The sequence below is a fragment of the Heterodontus francisci genome, chromosome 4, assembly GCF_036365525.1.
Source record: "Heterodontus francisci isolate sHetFra1 chromosome 4, sHetFra1.hap1, whole genome shotgun sequence".
Lineage (NCBI taxonomy): Eukaryota > Metazoa > Chordata > Chondrichthyes > Heterodontiformes > Heterodontidae > Heterodontus > Heterodontus francisci.
In genome coordinates this window covers 128,780,898-128,803,667 of record NC_090374.1, presented here as the reverse complement: position 1 = coordinate 128,803,667, position 22,770 = coordinate 128,780,898, and the positions used below count along the sequence as shown (strand labels likewise).

Sequence of the window (22,770 nt, the reverse complement as noted above, 5' to 3'; positions counted from 1 at the left end):
GATGCCATCATGAATTGCTTATAAAAGAATATAAATCATGAAATGACCAAAGGCAATCAAATTTATTCCTGTCATAGAACAAGTATAGTTTGCTACATTATGGATTTTACCTCCTGTATTTAATCTCCTGTGTGAATTTTATGCCTCATTTCTGCCTGACTCCCAAATGTAATCAAGTAAAGCTACAGAATAGTTTATCCTTGTACCTCAAAGACTGGCTGTTTGCTTTCTTCAAATGATACTTCTCTAGTCCTAGACATATGGTAATCATTGTGTTCCATGGAGTATTTGATCTTTTCTGTCTAGTTATATCTCTATAACCTTCATCCCTTGTACTAAAGAAATAGCTATCCAGCTGTCTTTTGAAGTAATTAATGGGCTCCTTGCATGATCTCTGTTCCTTGTGGCTCCATCCATGGAGAGTGGGAATAGCTAATCTCTAGTTTTGTTTGTGCGTGAATCTTCTATTTCTTGCTGACAGTCCAAGTTGGTAGTATGATGGTGTGTTTCCTTGTTAGTACTTTAAAAACCTGGTTTACATAAATTTTCAGTCTTTTTCTACAATCCAGAATGTTAAGTTCTATGAGTCTTTCTTTATATCTTGGAGTCTTACTTGCATCTTGGGTTCCTCCTTTTTGCTCTTTTCTGAACATTATCCTTTTTGAAGGTAGGAAGCCCATACTATGAATAAAAGACAGTTTGGTGTAAAATAAAAACCTCACCTTTCACAACCTCAGGACATCCCAGTCTGCTTTACAGCCAATGAATGAATTGATTTTGAAGTGTAGTCATTGTTGTAATATAGGAAATGTGGCAGCCAAATTGTACACAGCAAGGTTCCACAAACAGCAATGAGATAATGACCAGAAAATGTGTTTTGGTGATATTGGTTGAAGGATAAATATTGGCCAGGACACTGTGGAGAACTTCTCTGCTCATCTTCAAAATAATGCCTCCAAAGCCATGTCTACTTAACAGGACAGATGAGATCAGTTGAATGTCTCTTCTGAAAGATGGCACCTCTGACAGTACAGCACTTCCACAGTACTGGACTGGAGTGTTGACCTAGATTTGTGCTCCAGTCGCTGAACCCACAACTTTCTGACTCAGATTTGAGAATGCTACCATTGAGCCGTGGCTGACATTTGTAAATTTTGATTCAGTGGCTATCTCTCTAAAACTCAATCATTGCGTTTAGGAAATTTCACAGCCAGCTAAGTTAGAGTCTTGTCTTATCATGATATAATATTGCAAAGTTTGTTTGTCTCCTTGATGACAGTCTTGAGAGAAAATCTAACAACAATTTTCCAGTATATGTTCTGTTTGATGGGAGATTCTGTTTTGAATTCGAAAGGACACACATTCAAAATCGAGGAAATCCTGATAATTCTATTCCAGCATACAGAAATCCTGGAGCTGGAAAATGTCCTGAAAGGGACAGTTTAAAAAATTTTAAGGAAAGCAACCAAAAGATAGTTTGCAAAGAACTGAAAGATTGATGATTTCAGAAAGCAAAGGGAAATACAGTGAAAGTTGTACAAAAGGATATCTACAAAAAATGGACACTTATTGACAATCCTGAATAACTGGCATTGAATAGATAGAAGCTGCATCTTGAAACTACAGACACATGCAAATTACAAACTATGGACTGCCTTCAACACACCAAGTCCATTTGCAACTTAAAACACGGAATGTGCAAGTAAATGTGAGGTGGCACAGGTGGGAAAATCACACCTTTTGTGGAATGGGAGAAAGCACTCTATCTCTGGGATTGAATGCTTCCTTTGCTTTATCCTGGGATAGAGAAGTTTCTCTGCCATGGTGGATGCTGGGTAAGGAACTCACGATTCCACAAAAGTTGGGAATCAGCAACCTTGAAATGGTTGGGAGTGGGCATCCTGAAATCGCTGGGGGCTCATGTTGGGAGATGGAAAGGGGACTGGGGTGGGGGAAAGGGAAATTGGGAACTTGGTGAGAGAGGTGGAGAGAAAGGTTTCCCCTTAACCCTCAGTTTCCACTCTTTGCCTGCTCATGGGTGGCCTCCTGGGTCTTGGAACCTCTCTCACAATAGCCGCTAGTGCAAAACCACAGGTAACGATCCTCAACTACAGGTGACCCAACCTTTATAATATAAATCCAATACATCGGTAGATGTTGCCTGGTTAGAACATTATGTAATCAAACCTGCAGGAATACCTCCAACTAGAGTTGGCAACCCTACTCCACCAGTATATCAGGTACTAATGAGTTGCTAACAGCCCCTCACCCACCACAAGCACTTCAAACATTAGCAGCTGCAGCACACAGAGGGAAGAGGTTTAGGAATGGGGCCTGCAGCTCATTATTCCCCCAAACCTGCACCCACCCCCCCCCCCCCCCCCCCCCACCAGTTTTGCTGAGACGTCCTGGGCACTTGCGCCGTATCGAAGCCACCTTGCCCTGTGCAGGCTGTCAGCATAGTAGATCACAGTATCTGGACGTCCCTCCCTCAATGGAAAAGGACCCAGGGATGGCAATGAGCTGGAAACCAACAAACAGAAAATGAATTGAAATAAAATCCTGCTGGCAAGGCTCTAAAGTTAGGTATGATCCTAGGAGAGGAGGGATGACAAAATGAGATACAGCCAATTCTAAAATATTTGGCTCATCTGGTTTACTGCACAAACAATGATCATTTTGAAAATAAGGACCCGTCTCTTGGGTGTACCTAATTTATAGATTTCACTGTATGGTAGGTTTTTAAGCTATCTATGCAAATTTAGTTCTCTGAAGTGGTATTATTTTGTCCACTGGAGTTAAAGGCATGGTACTTTAAATATATAACTATTGCATTACTTGATTATTTTATTAATTATTTTAATAAAACTACGTCAAAAATTGCTTTCAACATAGTAAGTTGTTACACTCAACCACCTTTTACAGACTGAAGTGGAGACACAGGATAATCAGTACCTAAAAGAAATTACCTAAATGAATTTTGTTTTCATTGTGCTTACAAACAAATGAACATCAAGGTACTAACCATATGTAATGGATTGGTTAACACGTAAATAGGTAGGTTCATTTATAAAGGAGTTGAAGAGTTGGTAGCAGCATTCCAAAGTAGGAGAACTTGTCCACATGTCTGATCTGGTCACTCCCTCGCAGCAGACTGCTACAAAGTCTGAGTCTGAGTTACATAATACATTGTATTATTCCCCCTCTAGTAATGTATAAAGAAAATATAACCACTTCCACTTAAAGGTGTATCACAACAATACCCAGAACTGAACGCAGTACTCCAGATGTGGTCCAATCAGAGCTTTACCAGACTGTAGCATAACAGCCACCCATTTGTATTTTAGTACCCTTAAGATGAAGGCTAACATTCCATTATCCTTTTTAATTATTTTTTTACCTGTCTTTAGTGAATTCTGTATAAGAGTTCCTATATTCCTAGCTGCTTGCCATTTAGAAAATGCTCTGATCTATCTCTATGTCCAAAGTGGATGACCTTACACTTCCCCACATGAACTTCATCTTGCACAGTATTGCCCACTCACTTAATCATTCAATTTCCCTTTGTTCTGCTCCCATCTACACTACGTACTGTGCCACCTAAATGAGTGTCATCGCCAAACTTGGATATACAGCTTCAATCCTTAGATTGGAAAATTGCACGTCACTCTGCTACTTGAGCAAGGTGACGAAGGAAAGCAGGGAATTATAGTCCAGTTAGCTTGACATCTGTAGTCAGGAAATTGCTACAGTCTGATTTAAGGATAGAGTGACTGAACACCTTGAAAATTTTCAGCTGATGAGAGACAGCCAGCAAAGATTTATGAAGGATACGTCCTGCTATGATCTTGATGGATTAATATGGACTTCCAGAAGGCATTTGATAAAGTCCATCACAGAGACTGTTAGTGAAGTTGAAGCTCATGGAATTGAAGGCAAATTATTGACCTGATTAGGAAATTGAGTAGAAGGAGACTGAGTAGGATAATGGGCAGGTCCTCTAATTAGCAGAATGTGACTAATGGTATCCCACAGGGACCTGTGTTGGGGCCTCAACTATTCACTATATAGCAACAAGTTAGATGATGGGATAGAAAGTCATATATCCAAGTTTGCTGATGACACAAAAGTGGCAATGTAAATAGTGTAAATTGCTATGATCTCCATGGAGACCACCAAAAAACTAAAAGAATTGAATCCACCGACCGACCCCAGTTTAGGAAACAAAAAAACAGACAAGATTTTACTTTTATAAATTTCACCTTTAACACTCTAACCAAAGCCAACATAAATTAAATATGAACTAACAGTTAAATCATGGCCGAAATATATATCTTAAAGGTTACACATTAATTATTAGATGCAACAAACATAGTCCTTCTGAATCCTCTGAGCAGTCCTATTGGCAAGAGGGTGCTAAACAGTCCCAAAGTGCATCAAAATCTGCAACTTCCTCAGGTGGTTTTCCAAGTCCTGTCCTCTAGAATGTAGATACAGAAGTAATAATGTCCCATCGATGTCGAGCGATGCAATCTTTCCTTTTAACGGTTCTGTCTTGTTGCCTCTCGAACAACCTCAGCCTCACCTACGACCATCCTGATGGCATGGTTCCACTGATAACTCTTTCAAAATCACCGAAGACATTTGCCGTAAGTTGAATTTGCCAATGGTCAGCTCTCAGAAACCAATTTCCTAAGCCTGCAGCCTGTCTTTTAAAAACAACTGCCAACAGCTTCCAGCTTGTCTCTTTCAAACAACAGATGGCTGTTTGTGCTTCCACCCCTGCAGAGTATTCTTCTAAACTGAAAACTGAGCTCCAGTCACATGTCTCTGATCATAAGACTGTGCGTTTTAAACTGGTTAGAACCAGTTTTGGCTTTCCTAGAACTTGCTGGAGTTTTCCATTTCATTTCCAGTACATGACTCTCTCATAAAAAAAGCTTTGAATTCAAAGTCATAGCACCTAACAGCCCATTCAATTGGTCAGCTGTATAGAACACAGTCTGCACACAAGGACTCCATCACAAGATGGAAACGTTGTTATGAAAGTCCTTCCATTTTAAAATTTTTTTTGAGGACTCATGGAAAATTGTGGTAACGGATTTATTTGAAAGACTGAATAGATTCTATGCATGCTGGACTTTGATTCTTTTTTAAATGATCGCTGGAAGGACTTGAGATTTTGTTTAAAAACAAACCCTTACTTGATGTCACATGTCTTCAGCTAAGTAAACAGCAGGAGCCTTGGTGACTAGGGGAGTTGTTTACAGAGAAGTGACATGTCAAGATTTATAGTGGTCAAGAGTTTGTTTTGTTTTGGATATTGTACTAAGTCGGTTGGGGGTAAGCCTGCTGAGAGAGAAGCCACCAGATCATTCTTTTTCCACCTCTTTGAGAAACCCTGATAATCCACTGTGATAGCTGAAACCCCTGATGCAGTGATTCTCCTGGAAAGCCTGCCAGACTAATCCTCGACATCGCCTGAAAAGAACTGCTGCAAAAAGATTCACGTGACAGCCGTCTATGTGTATTTGGACACCAGAAAAAAGGGACGTTTGGGAAAATTCCATATCTTATCATTTTTCATTCAAGAATTAACAAGTATTTGGCCAAAGTATTTTTATTTTTTTGTAAAGAGATCTCTGCAGAGAAAACTTCTTTATTTTTTCTTTAACTGGTGTGTGTGTGCATGTGTTGGTTTAATTTAGAAGGGAACTTTCATATTTCAACCTGTGTGTTAATAAGCTTTGCATCTTTATTGAATAAGTCTTGTTTAAATTAATTGTAAATTAATAATGTTGTTTATTAAAGAAACCTGGTTGGTGGATTTTATTCTGAAAGTAAAATAAAGTATATAATTGGCCATTTCGGTAACTGGGTAAAACATTTAAATATATGTTGTGACCCGAGGAGAAGTGGAACTAGAGAAAGACAGTGCATTCCTCCAGCCTCGGTCATAACGACATAAAATTATGAAGCAATATTAATAGAGTCAATGGATGCACAAAATCTCTCCACAGATGCTGCCCGACCTGATTTATATTCCCAGTCTTATGAGTGCTTCTATTTTTTTTTGTTAAATTATGAGGATTTGTGTTGTAAAACTGAAAATCGATTCCATAGATGCTGGAATTTGTGTGCTTTTTAAAAGTGGTCATCAGAAGGTCTTTTGGACTTGGTTTGTAAACAAGTTACTGGAAGGCACCTGTTTTCAGATAAATACCCAGCGAGGGGATTTTTGACTTGGGGAAGATGTTTACAGAGAAGTGACAGGTTAAGATTTATAGGGGTCAGGAGGCTTGACTGCTGAGATATTTTTGCTTTCACTTTGGACAGGCAGTTGGGGTACGGAGAGTATTCTGAAAAGGAGTTAAACAATCAACCTGCCAAGGACAAACCCCAACTCAGCCTGTTTCAGCTCTTTGAAAAGCCTGCTAGTTTTCCCAACTTTTTTGAGAAGCTGTTAGAAGCGAGTATAAGAAATAGAGAAATTGTTGCTGCATTTCTCCTGGAAAGCCTGCCCAAACTGATCTTCAACGTCACCTGAAAAGAGCTGTTCTAGGAAGATCCCAGTGACAGCCACCTATGCGTACATGGGACACCAAACCCAAAAAAAGGACACCTGGCATCTTTCCATATCCTCTCTTTTTTTCTTCAAGAATTAGCAATTATTTGGCCAAAGTATTCTTATTTGTCTGTTTTTTTGTAATAGAGCTCTAAAGAGAAAATCTCTGATTTTTGGTTAACCGGTATGTGTGTGTGTTTGTGTGTGTGTGTGTAAGGGGCTAAGGTAAAATGGGAACTTTCATATTTCAATCTGTGTGTCAGTGCTTTACTTCATTACTGGTTATGTCCTGTTTTATAATAAACTGATAATTGTGTTGTTTATTGAAGAAACCTGGTTGGTGTATTTCATTTTGGGATAAAAAGAGTCTATAATTGACCCTATCGGTAACTGAGTAAACATTTAAATATATGTTGTGACCTGTGGAGAAGTGGAACTAGAAAAATCAGTGCACTCCTCTCACATCGGTTTTAACACCAGCACTTTCTGTTTTTATTTCAGATTTCCAGCATCCACAGTATTGCCTGGAGCTGCTAATGAAGTGAATTAGCGCAGCAACCTTGTTGCAGTACTGCCCAGTGGTTTTTGTAAAATAAATTCAACCTAATAGTACATTGTTCTCCAGGACAGCAAATTCATTAAAAATATTATCTAAAATGCGCTTTCAAAATAAAACATGCAATATTGGTGGACTCTGTATAGCAGTAAAGATAGCAGTGCAAATTTCCAAATAGATTTCAAGTTTATAAAGTTTATTCCAACATGTGGCAGTATCTAGTCAGAGATTGGAAGTGATTAGGTTAAATATTGAAAAAAATAGCAGCAGGGATTAGATGAAACAATTGGCAAGAACTCTTGAGAAGGAACCGCATAGAATTGGAGTTGAAATATAACAAGCATAGAATTATAGTTGAAGTATAATGAATAGGCAGAGGTTTTAAAAAGGAGCTTGTTAGAATTATTTGGGAGCATAGTTCCTACTTAATATTCTGAAGTTTAACATTACACCAAAGGAAAAGCATCTCAGCTAATATGACATTTTCTGATCCAGCAATCGTATGCTTTTGATTAGTTGGTATTGTATGCATTTTGAGTTCTGTTTCCATTCATCCCACAAAGGCATTCTCCACTAGCTCACATCTGATTCCAATTTACTTTTTCTGTTTATTGACATAAGTATACAGCTATCTGAAATTGATATTTTGGAGGCGCTGTTTCTTGACTTGTACTTTAAACTGCGTCTTAAGCGAGTCTGTGCTTTCGGGTGCACTATGCAGCACTCCATGCAAATGTTCTGGTTTAAATTCTTTAAGTGTTGGAGACAGAGATGAAGTTCAATACTCCAGAGACCATGTGCAATAGGCTGGCTGTCTGTATCTACTAAAGGATACAAATGTTAAATTGTTATATGTCATAGTTGTGGATCTGTGTTCATTTTTACAATCCTTGAATTTTCGAATAGCTTCATAAAAAGATTTGACTAAATGGATTAATGAAAGATTGTGAGAAAAAGCAGGTTTGCATCCTGTTTACTTCTGAGCAAATTGCAGCTTTATTGTAGATGTTGATCGAATTATAAACTAGGATAGAGGTTTTGTCACTCCAACCTAAATTTTGCCTTGTAATTAAGGAACAGCTGAAAATGATAGAAATGCAACCATGTTGGTAAAGTTCCAAATATTTTATTGTGTTCTATTAGTGTACAAAAACAATTTATCATAAATTTATATACCATGATTAGTTACTAAGACAATATTGTGAATTGTTTTCTAATTTAAGTTTATCCCAAATTTCTCTGGTTTATATGCAAATATGAATATTTTGACTTTGATATTTGGAAGACATTTCATTGCAGTACTGAAGGAGTCAGCAGTGCTGTCGTTTGTCTGCTGGTTCAGATGAATGTTAAAGATTCCACTGCACGATTTGAAGAGCAGAGAGTTTTCCTGACGCTCTAGCCAACATCTGCCCCTCAATCAATACCACTTAAACAGATTATCTGGTCATTTAAACATTGCTATTTATAGGACCTTCTGTATGCAAATTGGCCACCATGTTTGGCTACAAAAGTATTTATTGGCTTTGAGATATTTTAGGACTACCTGATGACACATCCGGATTTGCATAAATGAAAGCTTTCTTTCACTGAATTCCACTGGAAACAATTAAGCAGCCAAGTTCCGAGTCTCAGGCGTTTAGTTTAGTTTAGTGATACAGCACTAAAACAGGCCCTTCGGCCCACCGAGTCTGTGCCGACCATCAACCACCCATTTAGACTAATGCTACACTAATCCCATATTCCTACCACATCCCCACCTGTCCCGATATTTCCCTACCACCTACCTACACTAGAGACAATTGCTAATGGCCAATTTACCTATCAACCTGCAAGTCTTTGGCATGTGGGAGGAAACCTGGAGGAAACCCACGCAAACACAGGAAGAACTTGCAAAATCCACACAGGCAGTACCGAGAATTGAATCTGGGTCCCTGGAGCTGTGAGGCTGCGGTGCTAACCACTGCGCCACTGTGCCGCCCATGTCGAGTTAATTGCTTTAAACTCACCTTTTTGAACTGATGTACTCTTTGGCATATGATGTCTGAAATCTTTATTGTGAATGTAATCTTTGTGTGACTGTTGCAATTGTATGGTACCTTGTTAATGCCTAATGTTTTATTGGTGTTTTAACATCTACAAAGCTTTTTTTTTCTTTATTCATTCACAGGATGTGGGCGTCGCTGGCCAGGCCAGCATTTATTGCCCATCCCTAATTGCCCTTGAGAAGGTAGTGGTGAGCTGCCTTCTTGAACCACTGCAGTCCATGTGGGGTAGGTACACCCACAGTGCTGTTGGGAAGGGAGTTCCAGGATTTTGACCCAGCGACAGTGAAGGAACGGCGATATAGTTCCAAGTCAGGGTGGTGTGTGACTTGGAGGGTAACTTGCAGGTGGTGGTGTTCCCATGTATTTGCCGCCCTTGTCCTTCTAGTTGGTAGAGGTCGCGGGTTTGGAAGGTGCTGTCGAAGGAGCCTTGGTGCATTGTTGCAGTGCATCTTGTAGATGGTACACACTGCTGTCACTGTGCGTCGGTGGTGGAGGGAGTGAATGTTTGTAGATGGGGTGCTAATCAAGCGGGCCGCTTTGTCCTGGATGGTGTCGAGCTTCTTGAGTGTTGTTGGAGCTGCACCCATCCAGGCAAGTGGAGAGTATTCCATCACATTCCTAACTTGTGCCTTGTAGATTGTGGACAGGTTTTGGGGAGTCAGGAGGTGAGTTACTCGCCTCAGGATTCCTAGCCTCTGACCTGCTCTTGTAGCCACGGTATTTATATAGCTACTCCAGTTCAGTTTTCAGTCAATGGTAGCCCCTAGGATGTTGATAGTGGGGGATTCAGCGATGGTAATGCAGTTGAATGTCAAGGGGAGATGGTTAGACTCTCTTTTGTTGGAGATGGTCATTGCCTGGCACTTGTGTGGCGCGAATGTTACTTGCCACTTATCAGCCCAAGCCTGGATATTGTCCAGGTCTTGCTGCATTTCTACACAGACTGCTTCAGTATCTGAGGAGTTGCGAATGGTGCTGAACATTGTGCAATCATCAGTGAACATCCCCACTTCTGACCTTATGATTGAAGGAAGGTCATTGATGAAGCAGCTGAAGATGGTTGGGCCTAGGACACTACCCTGAGGTACTGCTGCAGTGATGTCCTGGAGCTGAGATGATTGACCTCCAACAACCACAACCATCTTCCTTTGCGCTAGGTATGACTCCAGCCAGCGGAGGGTTTTCCCCCTGATTCCCATTGACCTCAGCTTTGCTAGGGCTCCTTGATGCCATACTCGGACAAATGCTGCCTTGATGTCAAGTCTCACCTCACCTCTCGAGTTCAGCTCTTTTGTCCATGTTTGAACCAAGGCTGTAATGAGGTCAGGAGCTGAGTGGCCCTGGCGGAACCCAAACTGAGCATCACTGAGCAGGTTGTTGCTAAGCAAGTGCCGCTTGATGGCACTGTTGATGACACGTTCCATCACTTTACTGATGATTGAGAGTAGGCTAATGGGGCGGTAGTTGGCCGGGTTGGATTTGTCCTGCTTTTTGTGTACAGGACATACCTGGGCAATTTTTCACATTGCAGGGTAGATGCCAATGTTGTAGCTGTACTGGAACAGCTTGGCTAGGGGTGCGGCAAGTTCTGGAGCACAGGTCTTCAGTACTATTGCTGGAATATTGTCTCATAGGGCCCATAGCTTTTGCAGTATCCACTGCCTTCAGTCGTTTCTTGATATCACGTGGAGTGAATCGAATTGGCTGAAGTTTGGCATCTGTGATGCTGGGGACTTCAGGAGGAGGCCGAGATGGATCATCAACTCGGCACTTCTGGCTGAAGATTGTTGCAAATGCTTCAGCCTTATCTTTCGCACTGATGTGCTGGGCTCCCCCATCATTGAGGATGGGGATATTTGTGGAGCCACCTCCTCCAGTTAGTTGTTTAATTGTCCACCACCATTCACGGCTGGATGTGGCAGGACTGCAGATCTTAGATCTGATCCGTTGGTTATGGGATCGCTTAGCTCTGTCTATCGCATGCTGCTTACGCAGTTTGGCATGCAAGTAGTCCTGGGTTGTAGCTTCACCAGGATGACACCTCATTTTGAGGTATGCCTGGTGCTGCTCCTGGCATTCCGTCCTGCACTCTTCATTGAGTCTCCTGGCTTGATGATAATGGTAGAGTGGGGGATATGCCGGGCCATGAGGTTACAGATTGTGGTTGAGTACAATTCTGCTGCTGCTGATGGCCCACAGCGCCTCATGGATGCCCAGTTTTGCATTGTTAGATCCGTTCGAAATCTATCCCATTTAGCATGGCGATAGTGCCACACAACACGATGAACGGTATCCTCAATGTGAAAGCGGGACTTTGTCTCCACAAGGTCTGTGCGGTGGTCACTCCTACCAATACTGTCATGGACAGATGCATCCGCGGCAGGCAGATTGGTGAGGACGAGGTCGAGTATGTTCTTCCCTCGTGTTGGTTCCCCCACCACCTGCCGCAGACCCAGTCTAGCAGCCATGTCCTTTAGGACTCGGCCAGCTCGGTCAGTAGTGGTGCTACCAAGCCACTCATGGTGATGGACAGTGAAGTCCCCCACCCAGAGTACATTTTGTGCCCTTGCCACCCTCAGTGCTTCCTCCATGTGGTGTTCAACATGGAGGAGTACTGAGTCATCAGCTGAGGGAGGGCAGTAGGTGGCAATCAGTAGGAGGTTACCTTGCCCATATTTAACCTGATGCCATGAGACTTCATGAGGTCCAGAGTCGATGTTGAGGACTCCCAGGGCAACTCCCTCCCTACTGTATACCACTGTGCCACCACCTCTGCTGGGTCTGTCTTGCTGGTGGGACAGGACGTACCCGGGGATGGTGATGCCAGTGTCTGGGACATTGTCTGTTCGGTATGATTCCGTGAGTACGACTATGTCAGGCTGTTGCTTGACTAGTCTGTGGGACAGCTCTCCCAACTTTGGCACAAGCCCCCAGATGTTAGTGAGGAGGACTTTGCAGGGTCGACAGGGCTGGGTTTGCCATTGTCGTTTCCGGTGCCTAGGTCGATGCCGGGTGGTCTGTCCGGTTTCATTCCTTTTTATAGACTTCGTAGCGGTTCGGTACAACTGAGTGGCTTGCTAGGCCACTTCAGAGGGCATGTAAGAGTTAACCACATTGCTGTGGGTCTGGAGTCACATGTAGGCCAGACCAGGTAAGAACAGCAGATTTCCTTCCCTAAAGGACATTAGTGAACCAGATGGGTTTTTACAACAATCGACAATGGTTTCATGGCCATCATGAGACTGGTTTTTAATTCCAGATTTATTAATTGAATTCAAATTCCACCTTCTGCTGTGGTGGGATTCGAACCCATGTCCCCAGAGGAATACCCTGGGTCTCTGGGTTACTAGTCCAGTGATAATACCACTACGCAACCGCCCACCCATTATTAAGAAATGTTGGACCGAGTAGTTGTTTCAGAAACTTTGTTTTTAAAAAATTGTCAGTGATCATCATCAAAGATCAGAAAACAGATTGTTTTCCTGTTTGGAATGGCAATACCAGAAGGACTGTTAAATTACCACAGGATCATCTTTATGATTGCAGATTTGGATATTATTCCTACTGCAGCCACACACCTGAATATGATAGCATGCACTCTGAGGGAGTCATATATCTTACCCCCCACTATGCAGTCCAAGCATTCAAATATTGTTTTCAAAAATGCACTCGGCAATATTTAGTCTTGATGACTAACTCTCGGAGTTTTAAGTACATCATTATCTACACATACTGCTTGCATGTGTTTTGAACACCCAATTCAGTTACCCTTATGCTAAATTGCAAACTGTTTTCATATCCAAGTGCAGTTTTTTGTTTGACATTTTGGCAATGAGGACCATTTTTCACTGGAGTACGAAGCTACAGTAGCTTATTATCATATCGTGGTGATACTAACAACCTGTTTCATGCTGTATTTTCCCGTTTATTCAGTCAACTAAGTAATCTAATGAATGGGCAGATTTTTTGGCGCAAAGGTCACTTTGTGTTCCTGACTATTTACGTAATGATAAATGAAAGTAAGGTAATTAGATGCTTAGTTAGTAAGCTTTGTTATGAACTAACCCTTTCTTTTTTATTACAAATACAGCGCATTTGTATTTGTCCAAAGCGAATATCTTATTAGTGACTTCAGGTGTTCCTTCTTGATTGGTTTCATGCAGTTCCAGTGTAATTCTGAATCCATTACTGTATCAAACCTTGGCATCATGACAAGGTTATTCACAGCTGAATGCCCTGTTATGAAAGTAACAAAGTTTAAGGGTTACCAAGAGCCAAGGCTAGGTTAGTGTTATTCAATGCATGTGGCTAATTGGAAATCCAGATATGACTAATTTGCTTTTTTGCTCAAATAAAAAATAAATATTATACTGTCATTGGACATGTGACCTTAATAATCGTATACATATGTACTTTAAACTTTTTGTGTACTTGGTAAAATGAAAAGCAGTGTGTGCAAGTGTTTTGTGTCCGTGCACAAAGAACAGTAGTAAGAAAAAATGAAAGGCTCTTTATCTGAACATGCGAAGCATTCGTAAAAAAGATAAATGAGCTAGCACACAAATAGAGATAAATGGTTTAGATCTAAATGCCATTACAGAGGCATTACAAGGTGACCAAGGTTGAGAAATAAATATTCCAAGGTACACAACATTTTTTAAAGACAGACAGAATGGAGAAGGAGCAGGAGTAGCCCTGATAGTAAAGGTTGACATAAGGATAGTAGTAAGAAAGGATCTTGTCTCAGAAGATCAGGAAGTAGAATCAGAAAACTCTGGTGGGAGTTGATTATAGGCCTCCTAATGGTAGTTATACCATTGGACAGAGCATTAAGCAAGATATAATTGGAGTTTGTAGCAAAGCCAATGTAATAATCATGGGAGATTTTAAAATTCATATAGAATGGACAAATCAAATTAGAACCATAGAACGAACCATAGAAAAGTTACAGCACAGAAAGAGGCCATTCAGCCCATCATGTGTGCGCTAGCTGAAAAAACTAGCTGCCCATTCTAATCCCACCTTCCAGCACCTGGTCTGTAGCCTTGCAGGTTACAGCACTTCAGATGTGGGTCCAGGTACCTTTTAAATGAGTTGAGGGTTTTTGCCTCCACCACCATTCTGGGCAGCGAATTCTAGGCACCCACCATCCTCTGGGTGAAAAGGTTTTTCCTCATGTCCCCTCTAATCTTTCTACCAATCACCTTAAATCCATGCCTCCTGGTAACTGACCTCTCCGCTCGGAGAAATAGGTCCTTCCTGACTACTCTATCTAGGCCCCTCATAATTTTGTACACCTCAATTAAGTCACCGCTCAACCTCCTCTGTTCTAAGGAAAACAACACTAATCTAGCCAATCTTTCCTCATAATTGCAATTTTTAAGTCCTGGCAACATTCTTGTAAATCTCCTCTGTACTCGTTCCAGAGCAATTATGTCCTTCCTATAATGTGGTGAAATTGGCAAAGGCAGTCTGGAAGATGAGTTTGTAGAATGCTTTCATGACAGTTTCCTGGAACAATACATTCTGGAACCAACGAGGGATAAAGCTATTTTAGATCTAGTATTGTGTAATGAGGCAGGTTTAATTAATAATCCCATAATAAAAGATCCTCTGAGAAAAAGTGACCATAATACAATTGAATTTCATATTAAGCTTTAGAGCGACATACTCCAGTCCCAAACAAGAATCTTAAGCTTAAACAAAGCCAATTATATAAGGTATGAGGGGAGAGCTCGTTAAGATTGATTGGGCAAATAGACTAAAAGCTATGGTGTTAAATAAACAGTGGTAAACATTTAAAGAAACAATTCAAAATGTTCAACAAAAATTCATTCCATTAAAAACAAAAGCTCAGCAAGAAAGATCCATCTGTGGTTTATTGGGGAAGTTAAGGATAATTTTAGATTAAAAGAAGAGGCTTATAGTGCTGCAAAGAATAGTAGTAAGCTTGAGGATTGGGAGTGTTTTAGAAATCAGCAAAGGGCAACCAAAACATTGATAAAAAATGGGAAAATAGAATTTGAGAGTGAACTAACCCAGAATATAAAAAACAGATTGGAAGAGATTTTACAAGAATATAAAAAGGAGAGTAGCTAAAGCAAACGTTGGTCCCTTAGAGACAGAGACAGGAGAAACTGTCATGGGAAGTGAGGAAATGGCAGAGACATTGAACAAATATTTTGTGTCTGGCTTCACAGTAGAGTTTATTAGAGCTTTTTGAGGATGTAACTAATAGGGTAGATAAAGGGGAACCAGTCGATGTAATATACTTGGATTTCTAAAAGGCATTCGATAAGGTGCCACACAAAAGGTTGATATGAAAGATAAGGGCTCATGGAGTTGGAGGTAATATAATAGCATGGGTGAAGAATTAGTTAACAGACAGGAAGCAGAGAGGAAGGATAAACGGGGCATTTTCAAGTTAGCAGGCTGTAATTAGTGGAGTGGCACAAAGATCAATGCTGGGGCCTCTGCAATTTACAATCTATATTAATTAATTAGGCAGAGACCAAGAGTAGTGTATCTAAGTTTGCTAACACTACAAAGTTACGTGGGAACGTAAGCTGTGAGGAGGACACAAAGAGGCTGCAAAGAAATGTAGACAGGTTAAGTGAGTGGCTACAATATGGCAGATGGAGTATAATGTGAGATAAAGTATGTCATAGAGTCATAGAGTTATACAGCTCAGAAACAGGTCCTTTGGCCCACCATGTCTGTGCTGGCCATCAAGCCAATCTATTCTAATCTCATTTTCCAGCACTTGGCCCGTAGCCATGTATGCTATGGCATTTCAAGTGCTCATCTAAATACTTCTTAAATGTTGTGAGGGTTCCTGCCTCTATCATCCCTTCAGGCAGTGTGTTCCAGATTCCAACCATCCTCTGGGTGAAAACATTTTTCCTCTAATCCCCTCTAAAGCTCCTGCCCCTTACCTTAAATCTATGCCCCCTGGCTATTGAGACCTCTGCTAAGGCAAAAAGTTTCTTCCTATCTACCCTACCTGTGCCCCTCATAATTTTGTATCCCTCAATCAGGTCCCCCTTCAGCCTTCTCTGCTGTAAGGAAAATAACCCTAGCCTATCCAGTCTCTCTTCATAGCTGAAATGCTCCAGCCCAGGCAACATCCTGGTGAATCTCTGCACCCTCTCCAGTGTAATCACATCCTTCCTATTGTGTGGCGACCAGAACTGTACACAGTACTCCAGCTCTGGCCTAACTAGCATTTTGTACAGCTCCATCATAACCTCCCTGCTCTTATATTCTGTGCCTCGGCTAATAAAGGCAAGTATCCCATATGCCTTCCTAACCACCTTTTCTACCTGTGCTGCTGCCTTCAGTGATCTATGGACAAGTACACCAAGGCCCCTCTGACCCTCTGTACTTCCTATGGTCCTGCCATTCATTGTATATTCCCTTGACTTGTTAGTCCTCCCAAAATGCATAACCTCACACTTCTCAGGATTAAATTCCATTTCCCACTGCTCTGCCCATCTACATTGTCCTGTAATCTAAGGCTTTCCTCCTCACTATTTACGACACCACCAATTTTCATGTCATCTGCGAAATTACTGATCATACCTCCTGTATTCTCGTCTAAATCATTAATGTACACTACAAACAGCAAGGGTCCCAGCACTGATCCCTGCGGTACACCACTGGTCACAGGCTTCCAAATGTAAAACCAACCCTCGACCATCACCCACTGCCTCCTGCCACTAAGCCAATTTTGGATTCAATTTGCCAAATTACCCTGGATCCCATGGACTCTTACCTTCTTGACCAATCTCTCATGCGGGCCCTTACCAAAAGCCTTACTGAAGTCCATGTAGACTACATCAACTGCTTTACCTTCATCTACACACCTAAGCACCTCCTCGAAAAATTCAATCAAATTGGTTAGACATGATCTCCCCCTGACAAAGCCATGCCGACTATCCTTGATTAATCCTTGCCTTTCCAAGTGGGGATTAATCCTGTCCCTCAGAATTTTTTCCAATCATTTCCGTACCACTGATGTTAGATGCAAATTTCAATGCTAATTTGTTCAAGTATATTACAACCCCCCTCCTTGATCTGTACACCTACATCGTCCTTCTCCACAGTGAACACAGATGAAAAGTAATCATTTAAAACCTCACCTACGTCCTCCAGCTCCACACACACATTGCCACTGGCCTATAATTACCTGGTTTTTCCCTACTACCCTTCTTGAATAATGGTTCCACATTCGTTGTCCTCCAGTCCTCTGGCACTTCTCCTGTGGCCAGAGAGGATTTAAAAATTTGTGTCAGAGCCCCTGCAATCTCCTCCCTTGCCTCACATAGCAGCCTGGGATACATCTCATCTGGACCTAGGGATTTATCCACTTTTAAGCCCTGTAAAACCGCTAATACCTTCTCCCTTTCAATGCTAATTTATTCAAGTATATTACAACCCCCCTCCTTGATCTCTACACCTACATCTTCCTTCTCCACAGTGAACACAGATGAAAAGTAATCATTTAAAACCTCACCTACGTCCTCCAGCTCCACACACACATTGCCACTTTGGTCCTTAATGGGCCCTACTCTTTCCCTGGGTATCCTTTTGCCCTTAATATACTTATAAATCTCCTTGGGATTTTCCTTTATCTTGCCAGCCAGTGTTTTTTCATGCCCCCTCTTCGCTCTCCTAATTACTTTTTTAAGTACCCCCCTACACTTCCTATACTCCTCTAGGGCCTCCGCTGTTTTCAGCCCCCTGAATCTGCCATAAGCCTTCTTTTTTTTCTTTATCCAATCCTCTATATCCCTTGACATCCAGGGTTCCCTGGACTTATTGGTCCTACCCTTCACCTTTACGGGAACATGTTGGCCCTGAACTCTCACTATTTCCTTTTTGAATGACTCCTACTGGTCTGAATTAGACTTTCACACAAGTAGCAGCTCCCAGTCCGCTTTGGCCAGATCCTGTTTTATCAGATTGAAATCGGCCTTCCCTCAATTCAGTACCTTTATTTCCAGTCCCTCTTTGTCCTTTTCCATAACTACCTTAAATCTTACAGAGTTATGGTCACTGTCCTCGAAATGCTCCCCCACTGACTCTTCTACCACTTGTCCGGCTTCATTCCCTCAGGTTAGGTCCAGTTCTGCCCCTTCTCTTGTAGGACTTTCTATGTGCTGGCTCAAAAAGCTCTCTTGGATGCACTTTAAGAATTCCACCCCCTTTAAGCCTTTTGCATTAAGACTATCCCAGTTAATATTGGGGAAGTTGAAATCCCCTACTATTATTACCCTATTATTTTTACAACTCTCTGAAATTTGCCTACATATCTGCTCCTCTATCTCTCTCTCACTGTTTGGAGGCCTGTAGTACACTCACAGTAAAGTGATTGCCCACTTTTTGTTTTTAAGTTCTACCCATATGGACTCATTTGAGGAACCTTCTAAGATATCATCCCTGCTGACTGCAGTAATTGACTCCTTGATCAATAGTGTAATACCACCTCCTCCTTTACACCCTCCTCCGTCACGCCTGAAGTTTCTATACCCTGGAATATTAAGCGGCCAGTCCTGCCCTTCCCTCAACCATGTCTCTGTGATAGCAATAATATCATATTCCCATGTGTTAATCAACACCCTCAATTCATCTGCCTTACTTGTAAGAATCCTTGCGTGAAAATAGATGCAATCCAGCCTTGCATTATTTGCTTGTGCCTTAACAGGTCTATATTTGCTCTGTCTTCCAGACTGACTCAGTTTCTCTTCTATATTTGACTGTGCATCACCCACTACTGTACCTCCAGTCTGTATCCCATCCCCCTGCCACATTAGTTAAAACCAACAACCCTCCCCCACCCCGAAACAGCATGACCGAACCCCTTTGCAAGGATGTTGGTCCCGTTCCGGTTCAGGTGCAACCCGTCCAACTTGTACAGGTCCCACCTTCGCCAGAAACAGATGCAATGATCCAGGAAACTAAAGCCCTCCCTCCTGCACCATCTCTTCAGCCACGCATTCATCTGCTGTATCCTCCTATTCCTATACGCACTAGCACGTGTCACCTGGAGTAATCCAGAGATTACAACTTTTGAGGTTCTGCTTTTTAATCTGCTATCTAGCTCCCTAAATTCTTGTTGCAGGACCTCATCCCTCTTTCTACCTATGCCATTGGTACCAATGTGTACCACGACCTCTGATTGTTCACCCTCCCTCTTCAGAGTGTCCTGCAGCTACTCGATGACATCCTTGACCCTCGCACCAGGGAGGCAACATACCATCCTGGAGTCACGTTTGCGGCCACAGAAATACCTATCTGTACCCCTTACGATAGAATCCCCTATCACTATAGCTCTCCCACTCCTTTTCCTCCCACTCCTTTTCCTCCCCTCCTGTGCAGTTGAGCCACCCATGGTGCCACAGACTTGGCTCTTGCTGCATTCCCCTGAGAAGCTATCATCGCCCAACAGTTTCCAAAGCAGAAAATCTGTCAGAGAGAGAGAGGTGTGTAATGAGGTTATTCACTTTGGTGGTAAGAATAGACAAACAGAATATCTTTTAAAAGGCGTGAAACTTTTAAATGTTGATGCTCAGTGAGACTTGGGTGTACTTGTACAAGGAACACAAAATTAGCATGCAGGTACAACAAATAATTAGGAAGGTAAATGGCAGGTTGGCCTTTATTGCAGGGGGTTTGGAGTACAAGTTTAAGGAAGTCTTGCTACAATTGTAAAGGGCTTTGTTGAGACCATGCTCTGAGTACTGTGCACAGTTTTGGTCTCCATATCTAAGGAAGGATATACTTGCCTCAGAAGCGGTACAGCAAAAGTTCACTTGATTGGTTCCTGGGATGAGAGGGTTCTCCTATGCTAAGTAAATTGGGCCTATACTCTCTGGAGTTTAGAAGAATATGAGGTGATCTCATTGAAGTATACAGGATTCTGAAGGGGCTTGACATGGTCGACACTGAGAGGAAGGGGTCGATCATTTATGATGGAGCTGATGAAAAATTTCTTCATGGGGGAATTTTATGCTCTCCCACACGGCGGGTTTGGAAGCAGGGAGAGCATAAAATTGGGTGGGATAGTGGCCGGGAGGCTTCCCTCCACCATCCCGCCTCTGCCAAAATTTAGTCCGGGGCAGGAAGGACTGTGAATGGCCTACCCACCCAACTGCCAATTAAGGCACTTAACTGGGCAATTGATCCCCAATTAAGGGCCTCATCCTGCCACTACCGCTATTAGCTGTGCAGTGGGCGGCCCTGTCACCGCAAGGAAGCATGGCATAAAAAAACGATGTGGGCTGCTTCCTGACTCCAGGGTGATGTAAGGGGAGTCCCTCATTAAAAGGCCCTTGGTGCCTGAACGAGGGACCCAGCACCGGGAAGAGGGGGCCCACTGAGAGCCACCCCCTGCCCTTGCTGGTGACCCCACCCCCCCCAAAATTGCTCACCCCACGTGACTCTCCTGCCCTGACCTACCTGTGGCCTGGGTGCAGTGCCACTCCTGGCCCTCCGGTAGGTGCTTATCCAGCAGCAGCCACCACCTCCGTGGTAATGCTGCAGCTGCTGGCCTCTGATTGGCCGGCAGTTCTCCAAGGGCAGGACTTCCGGCGACAGGGTCCTTGATCCTGTGGACGGCCCACTGCTGTCCACTTAAGTGCCTGATTGGCACTAGATTCAGCAGGCCTTCCGGAGAAGAGGCAACACGGGGATTTTGGCGTTGCTTTTTCCAGATGTCAAAACCCCTGTTGCCAGCATAAAATCCCCGCCACAGAATCATTTACGGCACAGAAGGAGGCCATTCAGCCCAATGAGTCCATGCCAGCAATTCTCACCCAGAGAGTTGTGAGTCTTTGGAATTGTCTACCCCAGAGAGTTTTGGATGCTCCATCATTGAATATATGCAAGGCTGAGATTAATAGATTTTTGATCTTTCAGGGATTCAAGGAATATGGGGAGCAGGCAGGAAAGTGGAGTTGAGGTAGAAGATCAGCCATGGTCGTCTGGAATGCAGAGCAAGCTTGAGGGGCCAAATGGTCCACTCCTGCTCCTATTTCCTATGTTTTTTTTTGATCGTTGTGCATGCTTTACTTCCTTGGTTACTTTATCAGTTGTCTTCTAAAATGGTGTGTAATACTGGTGAAAACACCCTATTTTAGCACCATGGAGATCCAGCAACAATGTTTGGAGAGGGAAGTTGTTATTGTTGTCAGCTCAACCAATTAGAAGAACTGTCTCAGGCCAGCAGAACAAAGCAACTCCAACCAATAAAGAGCAAGGCCAATGAAGCGTGTTGTGGCAAAGTGCAAACAGCATTCAGCTGCGTTTTGCATGGAGTGCAGGGTAAGTCTGGCTTGCCTCATACGAATGAACTTTCTCAACAATCACTCCGATGAAGAAAATATACTGCTCACAACTGCAGTTTGCAGTGAATGATGGTAAATGCTTTTTAAGTAAATATGCACATGAAGTGCATTTACCTGTACTGTATGCAAGGCTTTTTCTATGAAAATAATGCCATGTCTAAAGTTATATTGCCACAGGCATGGCTATGGCTAGTCAGTGATTTCTAATGGAGAACATTGGGCTAGGCAAAGAAATGTTTTGGTCTTGAAACACAGTAGGTGACTGTTCTGATTAGGGTATATGGTATTTTTATTTACATAGCTTATTTCATATTTTACAGATTGATTTAAAGGTAAGGAAAATCTAGGATCTTAATTTATAATATGTGCACCTGATTTAATTTCTCTTTCTCCCCCACCTCTCCTTCCTGTGGAATGAAGGGAGTGTCTGTATATGAAGGTTAAATGTTTTTTCAGGAATATAGGAACACTACACCAATGGCAAGTAGTCAACCATTTGTTACATCTTGCAAAATGAATATAATAGGTTGGCATATGCAGCAAGAATTTTCTCCACACAGCAGATTTGGAGGTGGGAGAGCATAAAATCGGCTGGGATGGTGTCGGGGGGGAGGGTGGGGGAGCCCGTTTAGTTCGGGATGGGAAGACCTGTGAATGGCCTTCCTGCTCAGTGGCCAATTCAGACTCTTAACTGGGTAATTAACCCCCAATTAAGGGCCTCTCCCCACCGCAGTCACAATTACCCGCTTGGTGGGTGGCCCAGTCACCACACGGGAAGCAAGGCACGAGAAACCATGCTGACTGCTGCCCAGCTGTGGGGAGTGTGTGGGGGGATGTGGGAGTGGTGGGGGGATGGGGGAGTGGTGGGTGGCCCCCTTGTTCAAAGGCACTTAGTGCCTGAATGAAGGACCCGGCATTGCCTTGCCCTTGTTGCTGGATCCCCTCCCCCTGCTCCATCTCCCCACGCGGCCCCCACCCTGCAAGACCCTCCCGCCCTGACCTACCTTGAGCCTGGGTCTAGATCCGCTCCTCGGTGTCTGGTCGCTGTGGCTACACAGCAGCTACCGCCTCTGCGGTGGCGCTGCAGCTGCTGGCCTCTGATTGGAGCTCTGTAATGCCGGAACTTCCAGTGATGGGGTCCTAGATCGTATGGAAGGCCCACCTCTATCTAGTTAAGTGCCTGATTGGCAGTAAATTTGGCAGGACTTCCGTATAAGAGTTGACATGGGGGTCGAGACCCCTGCCGCCAGCATA

At 42.8% G+C, this 22,770-nt stretch overlaps 1 protein-coding gene across 4 annotated transcripts in view; it reads left to right on the top strand.

Annotated features, from left to right (window-relative positions):
* ror2 (receptor tyrosine kinase-like orphan receptor 2) overlaps nt 1–22,770 on the top strand; it is a 452,945-nt gene that overhangs the window by 66,418 nt on the left and 363,757 nt on the right. For 2 of the 4 annotated variants that reach the window (XM_068030161.1, XM_068030159.1), the window contains exon 1: nt 21,506–21,588. The exons of the other annotated variants lie outside the window; for them this stretch is intronic. In XM_068030161.1, the coding sequence (XP_067886262.1) occupies nt 21,543–21,588 (46 nt within the window). In that variant the 5' untranslated portion in view covers nt 21,506–21,542. Of the gene's footprint in view, nt 1–21,505; nt 21,589–22,770 lie in introns of those variants that run through there. 4 annotated transcript variants of the gene reach the window in all.